The sequence below is a fragment of the Vigna radiata genome, chromosome 6 (genome assembly GCF_000741045.1).
Source record: "Vigna radiata var. radiata cultivar VC1973A chromosome 6, Vradiata_ver6, whole genome shotgun sequence".
NCBI classification, from domain to species: domain Eukaryota; kingdom Viridiplantae; phylum Streptophyta; class Magnoliopsida; order Fabales; family Fabaceae; genus Vigna; species Vigna radiata.
Window position 1 is genome coordinate 34,726,134 of NC_028356.1, and position 17,681 is coordinate 34,743,814.

General features: G+C 34.9%; 1 protein-coding gene across 2 annotated transcripts; it reads left to right on the top strand.

Annotated features, from left to right (window-relative positions):
* The first annotated feature begins 12,613 nt into the window (after positions 1–12,613).
* LOC106764417 (MFP1 attachment factor 1) lies at positions 12,614–14,959 on the top strand. Of its 2 annotated transcripts, none has more exons than XR_002668312.1 (2): positions 12,614–13,284; positions 14,512–14,959. XR_002668312.1 is itself a non-coding variant. In XM_022782529.1 (2 exons), the coding sequence occupies exon 1, from the start codon at positions 12,732–12,734 to the stop codon at positions 13,134–13,136; it is 405 nt and encodes a 134-aa protein (XP_022638250.1). In that variant the 5' UTR covers positions 12,614–12,731; the 3' UTR covers positions 13,137–13,167; positions 14,512–14,959. The 2 variants fall into 2 exon arrangements, 1 of the variants encoding a protein (XP_022638250.1); XM_022782529.1 differs by having other exon boundaries at positions 12,614–13,167.
* The last annotated feature ends 2,722 nt before the right edge of the window (positions 14,960–17,681 follow it).

Consider the following 17,681-nt stretch of genomic DNA (forward strand, 5'->3'; position numbering starts at 1 on the left):
TGAGCCAGTTTCTCTGATTGTCTGTGCTGTTTCTTTTATTGTATCTTGGTTTCTTTCTGTAGCATCGTGGTTAAGTGAAACTGAGGCACCCTCTTCTTGGAGGTGGTTGTGTGTGGCCATGGTGGCCGCAATTGTGTTACCTCTACTGGTTGATTGCCTCAATTGCACAACCAGAAAAGATTCCATTATAACAAATGTTGTGCAGTGTAGTGTGCCATCATAAAATATCTGGAGCGAAGCGGAGCGGGTATTTTGGAAGAGGATCTGCTGCAAATTGTGCCAATGCGAACACCATTGATTTGCATTGGAGCATCATTGTTTTTATTACTCTTGTAATAACGTGTCTGAACACGACTTACAGTAAGTGACTTTCCAGGTCCTACTACATTTGACTATCTGGTATGCCTTCCTTATATTTCTTACATTTCAGACTTTCTTGAAATTTAAGTCACTGATTATTAATTCTTACTTTCTTGCTTTTCATTATGAATTGAGCATGAATGAAATAAATCACAGAAAATATAATGATCAAAATTACCATTTTTAAAACATGGGGAATAAAATCAACTAAGATATATATTTTTATTCTAATTTATTTACGATACAGCCTTGGCAAATTATAATATTCTGATGTCCTTACACAGAAACAAACACATGAAACAAGAGTTTGATTCAGATATTTGTGTGTACTAAAAATTATTGAACTTGCTCCCTTTAGAAAAGTATTTAAATAAATTAAAAAGGCGAAAGAGAAAAAAATGTGTAATTTATGAAGCATTGTTTTCCATAATATTCTTGTAAAATAGTGTATCTCAAAAATGGCTTTATCCTACTTTTCCATAATATTTCTTTTTGCACCTCATTAATATCTTGAGTAATGACTTTATATCAATAATTGTATCGGTGATTTTATTTTGTTTTTTTTTAATTTCTATATCTGTAATTTAAAAAAATGTTGTTCCTAGCCTTTATCGATTTTTTCGGCTGAATGTTACCATTTTTCATGTTAAATCATTTATTTGTTTAAAAATCCTGTAATTTAAAAAGTTATAGTGAAACTTAATAACTTTTATACTATTCATATTTATAAAATGAGTTATTTATGCAATTTGATTCCTAAATTATAATATATTCCAGTAATGAAGTGAATGCAACCCCAGTGAGACCAAATTAGACCTTGTTTTTGTGTACTAAGTGTATTTGGCTGTTGGATTCGAATTCTTGGCAATTTTTTTAGTTTTTTTTTTTATTTTTTTAAAGAATTTGGAGATATGAATTATTTGTGGTTGGAACTGAACACTTTAGGGATTAAATTTGGATCTCCCTTTTTGTCATGGAAATTCATTTTTGGGGTACTATTTTCTAGCAATGCTTGCAGTGTTTTGTAGTGAATAAAGTTCAGTTGGTTTGAGAGAGATGAGAAATTTAAAAATTATGGAGGTTAAATGACATAAATTGTAAAAATTTTCAAATGTTAAAATTGATGATGAAAAGTGAAAAGTTTGGTTTTGTTAGAATAGGTGCTAGAAAATTTTTGGAAAGTTTTTTTTTTTTAAAAAAAAACACAGTACAAAATATAAGATGAATAAAAATATATAATGTAATTTTGATATTTGTTTGAAGATTGAAATGATTTTGCAAAAATTAAATGTCTAAACAATTAATTAATTTCAAATAAATCAAATAAAAAAAATGTATTTGTAAGTGTTTCGAACACAGGTCCAGCTAGGTCAATATTGATATAGTTAATTATTACATTTGATTAAAGTTTTGATTTAATATGAAACTATTAAGAGTATTATAATGCAAGAGTACAATTAACAAAGTAATTAAAAGTGTAAAGAATAAAGTATTTTTTATTTAGCGAGAACATAAATTTAAAATTATGTATTATTGATTATAATATTGGAATAATTTTTCGCAATTTATTTTTGTAAAAAAAATAAAATAGAATGAATAGAAAATTGAAAAAATGTTATTGTTGAGATTTCAACAAAAATAAATATTTAAAACATATTATTGTTATGTGTGTGATAAAACAAACATATTTGTTTTTAAATAATTGGTGCTTAAAACTAAATTTAATGTGTATAAACTATAAATATATAATTAGTAATTTAATTTCTACATTTAGTCTATGTTTCAGGTTTTTATATATTTTTTTACTCAACAAAATTTAATATTTATCAAATAAAATAAATATGGTTTTTTATGTTAAGTTGATATAAACTCATTTATAAGTATTAATAAATTATTGTTTTCTTAGTTTTTTTTTTCATCTTTTTCAAAATCCTTCAAACCCTCTAATCCCCTCAATGGTCACTCTCAGACTCATTTCTAGCTGCCTTTTCTCCGACAATGCCAACACCAATGTTACACTGAAAAAGATAATGATACTTAAAGAATATTTTTTACCATATTTGAATATCATCTACGTGTTATTATTTTGTAATTAGTTCATGATTATTATTATTGATTGTGAAGTAATTTTAGACCAATCACAAAATGACACATAAATGATATTCAAATGTTATAGAAAAAAGGTTGTCTAAATATCATTATCCCACTAAAAAATAAGGTATAAACCATCAACAACAATTTGATTATCGATTCTTTCTCTCGCTTCCATAGTAACCAATACTCTTGGAAGAAAACTGAATCTTGCCAAGTTAATTGGAAATATGGAGGGGGTTGGGAATTTAATTGAGTTTAAATATAAAAAAAAGTTATAAGTTAATTAAAAACCAAAAGAGGGTCATGTCGAAACTTTAACATGTAATATCTTTTACAAGTGTAACTAAATGACAATAAGAGCGAAATAAAAGATGAACATGGCTAAAAATTAGATGAACAAAAAGTTAATTTCTTTTTAACCTCAATCCCACATTAACAAAATGCATTATTTAAAAGAATAACAGTGTAGAATAATAAAAAAATGATAGTGGATGGTAATAGGGTAGACATAGGATGAGAATAGATCCAAAACCTGCGATTAAGACAGAAGAGAAGCAAAAGAGTGGTAAGTTTGTAAATTTGCTGTAAATTTATTTACACAATAATTGTTTAGCTGAGAAACATTGATTTGGGAAGAGGAAGAGAAAATAAAAACAGAAAAAGGAAAATGATATTTTAACACCATTTTTTTACACTATTTTGACACTGCACACGTATCAAGATGTGGTTAAACGATTTTAAATTAAAAAAACTTAAATAAAAATATATTTGGAAGAGAAAAACTAATTTTTTTTTTTTTAATTTAAAATTATTTAACCACATCTTAACATGTGTGCAATATCAAAATAATGTAAAAAAAATGATATTAAAATATCATTTTGCAAACAGAAAATCAAAGTGTCTAACACAAAAATATCCTTTTGGGTTTTAATATCGACAATCAAGCCACTCTTTTTTCATTGGTCTCTCGCGCATGACATGACCACTCAAAACTTCCATAACTTTTTACCAAACACATCACATTATTCTTTATTTCTTTTCACTCTAAACAAATCCTTACTTTTAAAACACTCTGCAACGTTTCAGTAATTGCGTTTGCATGTCATTGCCAACTCTAAATTTTATTTTTTGTATTTCACCATATGTTACTAAGATAATCAAACAAAATCATAAAATAGAGTAAATGAAAAAGTCAATGATTCAATCTAAATCTAATTAAAATTTAATATAATGAAAATTTTAACTCAGTCCAACACCACCTAATTAAAAATTAATGTAATTAAAATTCACCTTATTTCTACCCTAATTAAAATTCTACCTTATTACATGTACTGTCAATACAATCTAATTAAAAATTAGTGTAATTAAAATCCACATACTTTGGACACCACCTATCTTTCTCAAGTAATGGGGTTTTAATTAAAATAAAATTTAAACTTGATAAAAACCTAAAGGTGTTTTTTCCTTTTCTTTTCACCCTTCACCTTCTTGACTTTACGAGTTTCAATTAAAATAGAACTATATTAAGTTTTGTGAATATGATTTCAATTAAAACAAATTTCATTTTTTAAAAATTTTTTTCTTTCTTTTTCTATAACACAGAAGGACATAATCAGTAGATGGATAGACGAAAAGCATCAGGTGGAGAAAGTAATTTTGAATATAAAAACGATTATGTTGGTTTTTGAGCCCATATGCCACATACTGTAGCTTTTACGTTAAATAAAGTTGTACTGTTAGTCCTCAAAAAGTTGTATTATTAAATTATGCATTATACTTTATAAATATATTACTATTCTTAATGAATAATAAATAAGCTCATCACCCATTTTTTGTAACGTAGCAATGATCGTGGTTCCGTGAGAAAATTAACCATAAAAAAAATCTTAAAAATGTTTTGTTGTGTTATAACTTACTAAAATTTGAAGTTGGTCAAAGCTATTCTCACGTAATAAATCGAATTGAAATAAATTTATAGAACGTTTGCGTCTATTTAAATGGTCGATTCTGTTACTAAAACATTTAAATCACTGTTATTATGAAAATATACAAATCACAATATCAAAGAAATATGTCTCATAATAAATATAATACATTTAGACTATAATAAGCTATTATTATTCATATAAAAGAAACCAAACATTAAATTAAAAAATATGGTAAAACTCTTTAAAGTATTACAATACTTTTAATATATTTTAAATAATTTATTTTAAACTTTGAGATTTAAATTAGAGCTGTCAAAACGGGTAACTCGACCTGACCCGATCCGACCCGGTCCACCACGGGTTGGTCACTTAGTGAGTCAACCCAACTCGACTCATTTATTAGCGAATCAGAAAAATTTGAATCCGGTTCAACCCGTCACGGGTTGGCTCACTTGATTACAATTTTTTTTAAATAAAAAAAAATTACAAACTTTCTATAATTCAAATCTAAACAAATTTCACTCCCAAATCTCACTCTCAAATATGGGTGTTTAATTAAATTTGAAAACAGAAAACTTAAATAATTTTTTCAAGCAAAAAGAAATATCTTTTTATAAAATTAAAATTAAATTTTAATAAAATAAAATTAGGTAGGTGGGTTGGTGGCCAACCTGGCCCACCACGGATTCAACCCGCATGAGTCGAGTTTAAATGAACCGGGTTGAAATCTGACCCGCAAAAAAAATACAATTTTTTCAAACCCAATCCGACCCGAACCGATGGTGGACCGGATTGACCCGGGAGTCGTGACCTATTTTGACAGTTCTAATTTAAATAAGTTAATAAGTTATCCTTTCATATATTTTATTAATTGGACTATCACATTAACTGAAGTATCTATTTTAGAAATATATCTCTATTTACTATAATAAATTTCGCAACATAACATATTACATCCATATATTACTATTCTTAAATACATTAAATACACACCATGACATTGGTTGGTTAATATGTCTTTTGGTTCAAGGAATGAGGTTAATTCTTTTTACACAAATACTCTTCAAATTCTATGTTTCCATGGAATTTTTAGTCTTTCATCCTTCTTTCAAGATTTAGTGTTATATTCCAATATTAAATTAAGTGTTTGTTTGAATACTTATACATAGTAAAATAATCAATCATTTAAATATCAAAACATGTATTTATAAATTTTGAGATAAGTTTCTTATTAATAATAAGTTGACTACAGTCAAATTTGATAATAAACAGAATTAAGGTTAATGTACTAGGGACCGTCGTTCGGTCGTGGGAAATAGAGTTGGACGGTCTGCTAGTCAAGATAAACCAATCCACTGAAGACACCTAAAGAAAGACAGTCTGTTGTCTCGCAAGACGGCCAATCGGATTAAATAAGGGGATCCGGACGGTAAAAGGCGGACGGTTTTCATGGTCAAGGTAAGTTTAAGATGATTAGGATAATCACGTGTTTAAGGTGAATGAGTTGTAATTGGCCTCGATTAGGGTAATCTTAATACCAGGCCCATATCCAACACTATAAATACATGTCAGAGGTACCAGGTAAGTAGGTTCATTTACTACGCATTTATTTTTGAATCCAGAGATCCGATCGGACAATGTGACTAACTTAAGCATCGGAGTACCTTTGACAGGTACCCTCCGGGCGCATCAAAAACAAAAGAGGACTGGTGGAGGACGCATTTCGGGATTAGTGGACGACCTGAAGAGAAGAAACTGTGTAGGTTTGGTAACTCGGCTTCATACCGGAACATTTTATCCTTCATCTATCAACATCGGGCGGTGAACGGCGAGTTCTAACGGAACCACTACCGCCCGATGAGTGCACTAAGGTGGTGAACGGTGTATCCCCTAAAAGGGAAAACACTGCCACTTTTAAGCTCCATACAACCGGGCGGTGAACGACGAGTTCTAATGAAAGAACCACTGCCGCCCGGATAAGAATGCAATCACTAAGCTGATGGAAAGCGTAAATAACAAGTAAAATACTGGCGGACAACAGTAATAGGTAAAGCAAAGTACTTAGTCATATTTAATCATAAAAGGAGGGTTATACAATGTGTTCACGGTAAAATAACTTAAAGCAAAAAGTGATCAAATAAAACCGAACGACTTGCAAAAAAGTGCAACACAACCCCCATCCCAAAAAGACTGGCCCAAAGTCACTAAGCCACACCCAAACCCTTCAACTGTCATCGGTCGCAGGCGCCACCTCTTCCTCTTCAGGAATGTCAGCAAGGGGTATCATCCTTCCCCGGTAAACGTCCTGCCCCAGGTCAAAGTCGACGGCAGCAGGATCAAACTTAATGAAATAAGCGGCCTGGCGGATGGCTTTGGAAAAGCCCTCCTCATGTTCTAGCTGAACCTCCTGATTCAGGCGCTCGATGTCCTCGGTTGCCTTCTGCTGGTCCCCTTGCAGACGAATGTTTTCCGCATGCAGTTCAACTAGTTCCTCATCACGATTTTTGATTTTCTCGTTCGCTTCGGAGAGGGTGGCGCGCTGCCGGCCGCTCTCTTCCTTTTCTGCTTCATACTTCAACCCCAGTTCTTGAAGCCTCTTAGTGAGGGTCTCTACCTCTGCGCAAGCGTCCACCAATTTCTTTTTCAGGCCGGTCTGCTCCAATTCGCAGTTCGAATGCTCAAGAGTAAGAATCTCCAAGCTGACCTTCGTTTTCGCAGCCGCTTTCTTCTCGGCCGCCAATTCTCGTTGGATCTCGTCCAACCCCCGCCAGTCGGCAAAGCCCTCCGCATACCACATCAACATAGCGCCCCGGCTAGTATGTTCCAGGGCGGCCTTAACAATCTGCCATTCGGAGAGGTTCTCAACAATTTCCCGCTGCACCGAACTCATGCGAAAGTCTATCCGGTCGCTCACGCCGAAGGTTGGATCCATAAGACCGTCCGGAAGAGGCTGCGGAGTGTTGTCCTACTTACTCCTCTTTGAAGGAGACCTTTCACACTCCTTAAATCTTCTCTTCTTTTCTGAAGAGCGCGAAACAGCCACCAGAGTGGGATTAGAGGTACCAGTAGCACCTTTCGTTGCGTCTACCACAGTCACGGGAGGTGTCTGAGAGGTTGCGTTGAGCGGTGCAGTCTTGGTCGGCCGAGTCATGCCGGTAAGTGGAATGCCTACGGGAGTTGAATCGGCACCCGCCCCTCGCCGAACGATCTTGAGGGCAGGCCTTGATTGAGGTGGGGCCTTTACATCCCCACTTCCGCTTGAAAGCCGAGGGTCTTTCTTCTGCGCCGGAGGGATGTACTTCGTTTTGCGGGGACCGGGGAACGACATAGCACCTACATAAAAAAAAAGAGTAAAATCAGCTAAAACAAAACCAGCAAGTAGATGCGCGAAACTGTAAAATCGTACCGAACACCACGTTAATAAAATCCTCGTGGCATAAGCATTCAACCAGCTTGCGGGCAGGAAGACGACGGGGAAGATCGTTAATGGCTCTTACGGCCTCGCGCTTAGACGGAGTCAAGTCACAAGCCGACACAGGACTGATTCGAGCTGGCTCCTCAGTCCAATAAAAAGGAAACAAAGGCTCGCCGGACGGGTCGATGAATTCACTTCGGCCACTCTCCTTTATTACTACTTTAAAATATTTATGCTTGAAGTCCTTGAGAGAATCTGCATAGTTCTTGAACAAACCTTCTTGAATCGACGTCAGCGACACCCAACCTCGCTTCGCGAGCGGCAGGACGTGGAAGTAGTGAAAGAAAACCGACGTGGAGAGCTCGACGCCTAGAGCCGAACACATGAATACAAGCCCACCCATTCAGATGCAATTGGGAAGGGGCAACGTTCATCCTCTTCAGGAAGGCGGCTTGAAAATGAGTAAAAGGTATACGCACCATGATGCGGCGAAACAAATATGTATATACATAAAAGAAATCTTCGGAGCTCGTCCCCTTCCCGTGGAAAACTTGTTCATTGGGATAGCACACGCTCAATCGGAAAAGTTGAGCGTTCGCCTCGTCGTGAGCTATGAAGGACTGGTTCGCCCACTCCAGGAGGACTCCCCGGTTCCTAAACTCGGACTCATAGGATCCTACATCATACGAAGCCCAATCATACCCTGCAACGACGGGCCATCCGCCGGCCGGGGTTGGACGCACGACTTCGAGCTCTACTCCACCTTCTAGTAGGAAGAGGGCCGTCCCGTGCGCAATCCGGCCCGAGTCCTTCCCAGCGTCCGACCGCTCTGCCCGCGAGGATGACCCCGAACTGCGCGAACTCCTACTTCCGCTCGACGAGTCCCCGCCGTCCCCACCCGCGGAGCCAGAAGAAGACATGGTAATCGCCATTTATTTACCTGATTGGAGAGCGAAGACGAACGACTGCAGTGAAAGTAACAAGTAAAAGGTAAGTCTGAAACCGTCAAAAGACCCCTATTTATAGAAAATTCTTTTGAAACTGTCAGTCGCATCGCACCGTTCAATTAAAGCACGATCAAGGGCTCAGATTGCAGGACTGTTCCACTCCCCGATAGCGTCACCTATAGCAACCCGACACGTGTCACTTCATTTTAATTTTCCCGCCTAAACTTTCCACGCTGCAATAAGAATCGCCCCCGCCCGAAACGGCAAGCCCGAGTGCTACTCGCGCAAACGTCCGTCTACTCATAAACCCTACGACTTGGCGTCTAAGGCTTGGGGGGCCTGATGTACTAGGGACCCGTTCGGTCGTGAGAAATAGAGCCGAATGGTTTGCTAGTCAAGATAAACCAATCCACTGAAGACACCTAAAGAAAGGCAGTCAGTTGTCTTGCAAGACGGCCAGTCGGATTGAATAAGGGGATTCGGACGGTAAAAGGCGGACGATTTTCATGGTCAAGGTAAGTTTAAGATGATTAGGATAATCACTTGTTTAAGGTGATTGGGCTGTAATTGGGCCTCGATTAGGGTAACCTTAATACCAGGCCCATATCTAACACTATAAATACATGTCAGAGGTACCAGATAAGTAGGTTCATTTATTACGCATTTATTTCTGAATCCAGAGACCCGATCGGACAATCTGACTAACTTAAGCATCGGAGTACCTTTGACAGGTACCCTCCGGGCGCATCAAACACAAAAGAGGACTGGGGAAGGACGCATTTCAGAATTAGTAGAGAACCTGAAGAGAAGAAATTGTGTAGGTTTGGTAACTCAGCTTCATACCGAAACAGTTAACATAATTATTCTTACTATTCTTGTTTGTAGTTTAACCATATAATAAATCGAATATTCATAAAAGATCAGGAGTTATTGATGATTCCATCTATGGCTACTATCATCCTTGTGAATATGATTCCTATGCAGTCGGTACTATGTAGTATACTTAAAAGAAAAAGAAAGAAAGAAAAAGAAATTGCAAAGTGATAGTAAGATTTTTTTGGAATACGAAAAAGGTAGGGCAAAAGGGACCCGAAAGTTGAAGAGAAGAAGTAGGGGATACATAGATTGGAAAGAGTGGATGGAATATTGGGTCCTGCCGAGAGCAGAAGTGGCTGTAAGAGGGAAGAGCCAAAATCTGAATCCATGAGATGCATAGGCCATACAAATTACACTTTGGAGAAAAAGACTCCTCGTGAAACACACAGAATATCTTAAAGCAAAACTCTCTCGTAACATGTGCCCCCTTCTTCCCACTCTCACCGTTATCAAAACCTATGCAGTAATCTATTTTTAATCTAACAAACTTCAACAATAATTTACAATAAATAAATAAATTATGTTACTTTGTCTTGCTGTGTTTTTCCTACATGTCTTTATCAGGACAGGGCTGTCTCAACTCAACCTCATTCTACCACGTTTATTAATAAAAAAAGAAAAATTATTATATTAATGTTCTCCTGAAAACACTGCACCACCTTTTTCCCTTCAAACAAAGCCTATTACCTTTTTCTCTCATCATCATCATCATCAACTTCCAACCTTTTTCCAGCTTCACCCAATATATGCAGTAATCTATGCATCTTTTCTCTACCCACCACACCAAACCATGCTCTTTCACCACTGCTCTCTTCTTCGAGGCTTCAAGAGCTTCATGCTTTTCCTCCTCCTCACACTCCAAGTCTCCGCTCAAAACCACCACCCTTCACTTCTCGTTCATCACCACCCTCACACCATGCCTCAGAACCAACACCACCGTCCACGATACCCCTTTGGCGTTTACTTCCCACAGAAGAGAAAGGTTCCCAATGCATCGGATCCTCTCCACAACCGCTGAGTCAAGGTTGCAAAACGACCACATTGAAATTCAGGTTTGAGGTTGGTTTCAATGTGTACAAGTATTGTTAGCAGATTCAAATTTTTCCAGGCCTTTTGTCAACTAAATATATAGATATATAATGAAGTTCTTATGGAAAGCAGCTAGGGAAGGAATGTTTTTTGCTACTTAGGTTGTTGTTCTTGAGTCGGTACTTTGTTTTCTCATATGTTGTATTGCAATCTATACAGGAGATGTAAATTTTTTGGACATACAGTAATTTTTACAGTGTCTTTTTTCTTTTGTTCTTTTTCGGTTTTGTCTCTCCTTTTTCTTTTTCTTTAAAGCATCGATGCCCATGAAATGATGGAAAATACTTGTCTGAGTGGTGTCGGGGGTTCCTTCCTAGCGTGAGATACTGAGTACTGCTAGCCAACGCGTTTTGGTGAAAATACCATACATTTTGGCCTTTTCATGGATACTGATAATAAAGACAAAACCTTTTCCAATTTTTCAATGTTACACCTTCTTTGGTTGATTGCATCTTTCAAAATATAAATCATGCAGAATCTCACAGTCGTCTCAAATCAAGTCACACGTGATAACAGCAAATCACTCGTATTAGTTTTAAATGAAGTGTATTTTTACATAGCAGAGGGTTGTGAAAATTATATATGCAGAAAAGAACAAGAGTGAAAAGATTGAATGATTGAAAGAAAAGTACTAAATAAGAATATTGTTTTGCTTTATTGTATTCCCATCGATCGACATCATAAACAGTGCTGCAAGTATAGCTAAGATTCAGGTACTCTCTCACCAACACTGACTATATGATAATAGTATACAAGAGGGTTTTTCTGTAAGTGCAGCATAACTTCTTTCATCCATATACTAGGAATATCAAACGCTTCAATTTTCACTATCATTCTAATAACTATTTATTGTACCCGAAACTTTAATTTTAATTATATCGTTACTATTTGCAGCACCATCTATCATACACCTTACCTACCAGTAATTTCTATTTCATTACTTATATTATATCGAATATGTTCAATTACACATTGTAACCTATTTTATGCAAACATCATGATAAATTCAACTTGTCATTCATAGAATGCCTTTTACACATGATGTCTCCCCGAGTAAACACGAAACCAAACATGTCCTTTAGTATTTAGACATCAAAGTTTGTTAAAGTCGGAAAAGGTTAAGGAAACAATGGCGTGATTTGGAGCTCAAAAAGTATGATTTTGAACTCAGATGTTGTAACATGAATCATTACATGCTCAAAAAGTGCGTTTGCTGCAACATGAGCACAAGCCATGTCCATTCACCCAGATGCATTAAAAGCCAAATTCCTAATGAATGAGTCATATTCAAAGAATGTCAAAGTTGATAATTTATTTCACTCTCCGTCTTTCAACTTTTCATATTCTCTTAATTCTTTTTAAATCACACCTTTTTAAAGAGAGTTGGTAACGGTACATTGCAATAAATTGATTTAATGATGATTAATATGGATAAAAATGGAAGATTTTAAAATAATTAACAAAACCAAATGAATTAATTGTTTTTATTGATATTTCATTTGAGTGAGTAGTTTTTAACTCTTACAAAAGGTATCTTTTGGAATATTAATTTTTTTTTCTCAGAAAGTTATAATCTTTAACCCTTCCAAAATTACTTCACCGAAAATGATTATTTTATGAAAAAAGAGAGGATGTATACTAATAAATCTAAGAGGTTCAAATAACAATATTATAAAATAAGGCCGATCGAGTTGATTAGCATAGGCCCATTGAAGCTAAACCAATGCGAGTTAAAGTAGGATGTTTCTTTCTACACCCCCATCAAATTTCTTCCTATATCATGCAGTTAAATCAATAAAATTTGAAATGAAAATGAAAAGAGGCATTAATGTTGTAGTTTTCAAAGATTCCCAGATAGATCTCACTTAAAAGGCAAAGCATTGTTTGTCGAAACATCCCATTCCTCAAACAAAAACACAACAAACGTCACACTTTCTGTCTCTTTCTATTCCTCCCTTTATTTTTCAAACCCTTTAAAACCACACAGACACAAAATCCCATATTCCCCTTTTCGTCGTTACTATGTCAGACACCGAAACCACACCCAACCAACCCTCCTCTCCACCGCAAACGGAGGCTCCGCCGCAGCCAGACCCCTCCGCAGCTCTTTCCTTCACCATATGGCCCCTCACCGGGCGCACCCGCGATGCCATCGTTAACCGCCTCATCGAGACCCTCACCACCTCCTCCGTACTCTCCAAACGCTACGGCACTCTCTCATTCGACGAAGCCTCCGCCGCCGCTCGCCAGATCGAGGGGGAAGCCTTTTCCGCCGCGGATGCCTCCGCCGCGACCTCCGCCGATGGCATTAAGACCCTCCAGTTCTACTCCAAGGAGATCAGCAAGCGCATGCTCGACACTGTCAAGACCAGAGCTCCGCCGGGTTCCTCCGCCGTAGAGGGCGTCGCCACTGTCGTCTCCGAATAACCTTTGTTCTGCGTCATTGTAGAACTGGAAGGTCCGCGGATGTAAAATTACTTGCTCTGGCTTAGTCGGATTCGTATGAAAAATTTTCACGTTTCTAACTTTACAGTCTCGTTTGAGTGTGCGCATGCTTTTGTTGCATCAACTTATGGTAATAACAGTAAGGATAAATTTAGATACATTTCCATTCGGTCTTTATCAGAATTAGAATTTTATCTCGATTATGTGTGCTACCGTTGTTTCTAACCACTGTTTCCAAATTTTATTGAACAACAACACTTGAAGAATTTAAGGAACTGCATTTTTTTCTTGATAATCCATCAATTTTCTGATGTTTGCTTGTCGTGTGATAAGAATAGAGTTTGCAATATATTTGTTCTCGGTTGAAACTATATGTTGGTGACTTAGCTTAGAGATATAGCAATGATTATATATTAGTAATGGTATGATAGTGATGCTGGTTTCGCTCTTTTGTGCCGATTGAGTTTTCTTCTGTTTACTTCCCCATTAGTTAGGATGTACATTGTCTGAATCTTTATTATATACCCTGTGAATTTCTGTGAATTTCCTCTGTCATAATCAAAGAAGTTTAGGGTAAACTGATCGATTCCTACAAATTCAGTCATAAAAAAGTAGAAAATCTGAAAGATGAAAAAGATGCCATAATGAAGATCGATTGATATGTTAAAAAATTCGTAATTTTATGTTAGAAATTAAAAATGAGAATCAGTACTTCTTCATTAGGACTTAAAGAGAATTTCCCTCACAAAGCATAAAGCTTTTATATCAAATGAGTCAAAGCTAAGTTCAAAAGTCATCAAATACTTATACTATGGGTACCTACCTGGCTCGTCCTTCAAACGATCCAATAATTCTATTAGCAACAAATTTCATAAAATAGTTTCTAACCACAAAGACAGAAACAATTACACAAGCCTCATAAAAGTACACAATTCCTATTCTACAATGTAGTGAAGAATTTTCAAGTCTATGGCAATTCAGGATTGTAGTGCAAAGACGAGTGTTATTTAATTAAGTTGTAATTGAGCTTTGTTATCAGGAGAGAGGTTGTGAGGTGATAACAACCTATGATGTATAACTTAAATAATTATCACGGAAGTTATTTGTTTTCAGTAACAAGACAATTCTGGATTTATTATCAATGTTCAGATGAGTGTATTCTAATTAAATTCTTATATGTAAGTACTCTATTTTCAGGTGATGTTTGTGAGTGTGTCCTTGTTAAACTTGCTGTTCAGTTGCTATTATAATGTTATATGCTTAGAAATGCATGGTTTGTTTACTGCTTGTTTGATTCAACCATTTGCTAAATTTTCGATCAATGGTGATAACAATGGTGCTGCTTTTGTTCATTCAGCACTACAAGAGTAGATGATGCCAATCATTTGTTATCATAGCAGCTTCTTCATTGGATTATGTGCTGATTGATATCACATTTAAGGTCATCTCTTTGTTTTTGTAACCTGTGCCCAACCTTTTACATAAGCAGCAATCTTGGACTAACATATGCATACCTCTCTACACTTGTGATTTAAGATGAAAGTTGCTCCATTTTGCATACTGATTAACTAATTGTATCTATGTGTATACAATGGTTATCCTTGTGAGGTTTTAGCTTTCCAAGTTGTGAAAATCAGATTGACAGGGACATAGTATTAGTGCTTTATTCACAGCATGTTCGTTTGCTCAGTGACATTAATGTATTATTCTGTGATAGTATGAGACCATGGACTGGCTGTGTCAAGTTTTGAATTTCATTTATGGTGTGTTGTGGTGACAGTCTATGTGAAGAATAAGTTTCACATTGTTGTTGTGTTAATATCACGTGAACTTCAAGAAAAAGTTCCAAGATATAATGATGCATCATAAATGAGGTAACGATGCACGCTGACTATTGCTTGGTTGAGCACATAGATCATTGTTTCAGGATTGCCTATTTGACTGCTTTGAAAAACATTCTGGTTGATTTTCAGACCAACTCACATGAAAATGAAATAAAAGTTAAAGTTTTTAGTCATTTTAGCCTCTTTTTTGGAAGATAATTTTCTGTTGGACTGATTTACATATCATTAAAAGTACCCTCATAATTTAATTCTGTTCATGTAAATAAAAAAATAAAATCTGGTATGATTAAGCAAATTGATGAAGATTGGAGCAGACCTATCTGTCACATTAATTGTTCTAAGCTGGCCCATTTTAAACGTGTTGTCAACTTCCTCCAACTGGGTTATAATTATCCAGTGGGGCTTCGTAGAGTTACGATCAATTATAAACTCTTTCATATTGTCCCTTTTAATGAAAAAAATATTATATTTTGCCAACTTTTTCCGACAAATGACTCACTTCACAATTTTATTTAATATATATATATATATATATGTAAACTTTAATTTTAAAAATAGAAAAACAATATTATAAAAATATTAATATAGTTAATTGTGAAATAGTTTTATGGATTGTTGTCAAAAGTATGAACGATCTTCCATAAATGAATCAGTTGCTGTAAATTCTATCAAGATTTGTCATATTTTGGGAAACCATTTGGGTTTCTATAGTATTTTGTGGAATGCATTAGTTAATAAAGATGGTTCGTTATTTTAATCTAATGCTTTTATGTAAAATAGTAAAATAACATAAAATTTGTGTACTATCGTCTCTAATCTTAAATTTCCGTGTTTCTCGACAAGTTGATTGATGGTTTTACTACTAAATTATTATTACAAATCCAACATATCTACATGTGAAAGCAAATAAAATATATTTACTGACTTTTAGGTTGTGATTAGGTAAGTTCTAATTAAAAGTTTATTTTGAAACCTATAAATATAAAAATAATGTAAGAAAATATATGATTACATTTATAACGAATTTAAAACTTTAATGTATTAATCGATCGAATACATATAATTTGAGTGTCGGAGTGTCTTTGGCACCCACTCATTTAGTTAGGAGTATGGAAGTGCCGAACAGATGATAATTTCGTAACGAAGACTTAAAATAAAGTTAGAAGATTGACAGAAAAATGTGAAGGAGTGTTAATTGTGATTTTCGACCCATGTCCGAAACATTGTATCTAAGTGAAATTTTAAATAGATGAATGTGTCTTTGGTCCAAGGTGGGAAAATAGGAGAACAGAAAACTCAATTTTAATAATAAAAAAAAAATCTATTTTGTTGTCTGCATGAGTACATGTTTACGAGCAAAGTGAATGTTGAGATAGGAGAGATGGGTGTTCTTCCTAATTCTATGGACCACTTTTGACAAGGGCAGCCAAGAATTTGGACTGTGGTGTGAGCATGTTTGCGATTTGGACTCTCAACATTTTCCTACCCTAACGTTACAAATTCACATGCTGCCACAGCCACTCTTTGACCTTGAATATGCTCATTCATTACCTACGTTGATTATTAATTAATGCCACGATTACGATGTTCAATTTCATTGCATTCCTTGTTTGATTAAGGTTGTTGGAATCAATTTCATGCATAATAAAGCTGTCGGTAACGTTTGTAGCATTGAGAACTATTCTTCTTTATGTTAAATGTTCAGTAAACTAACCTGTCAAACTTGTGATATTTGAATCTGATAGTACCACTTATTTGAAACAAAAGTATCAGTTTGGTAGGATTGAAAACTATTGCTAGGACTTAAATCATGTATATTAACACACTTACACGTGGGTAACTTTGACAATTGGGTGCAAGATGAAAAAAAGTATCAACTTTCATTGGTATTGGTATTTGTGCAATGTTAGGAACAATCTTTCCTCAAAACTATTGCATGTTATGTTTTCAACTTATTGGAAATGAAATAAAAAATTGTCTAAGGAAAATTTTCACTTTCTTTTTCTTATTACTAGTACAAAAATTATATTTTATGACATACAAAAACGAATTATAGTCTTGTACGTTATATGAAGTACACAATTTCTAAAATCAGTCCATTTTTTTTATATGAATATTGAAAAAAATAGTAAATTTTTGTTACGTCATAAAATGTAGACCAATTATAACTTACAAAACTATGTACGTCATAATTCGTTTTTGTACGTCATAAAATATGATTTTTGTACTAGTGTGTCAACCATACTTACCATTTTCCATAACAAAGATTAACATAACCTCAAGGGTTAAGAGAGATTGATTTAGTGAGTTAATCACCCTTTTTGTAATTTCTTTTCGATTCAATTGATCTTGTGTCTTCTTGTTTTCAACCATGAAGGAGTTGACAAATTTATCTAAAGATACTTAGTTTAAGTTTGAAAAAAAAAATGTTCTCTTTTTTGTCTTGCAAAATGGAATTTTCCATTAACATGGGAATCAAAACTGCAAAATTTTATAATATAAGAGCTTGATTGAATTCTTTTGTTTTTTAAGATTGTCAACCTCGATCTACTTCATATTTCAACGAAAGGTGCATAGGATCTACCTATAAAAATATACACACATATGTTTTAAAAACATTTTCAACTCTAATATTTTAAAATTTAGGGTTTAATCGTATTGTTACAACAATTAAAATTGTTTA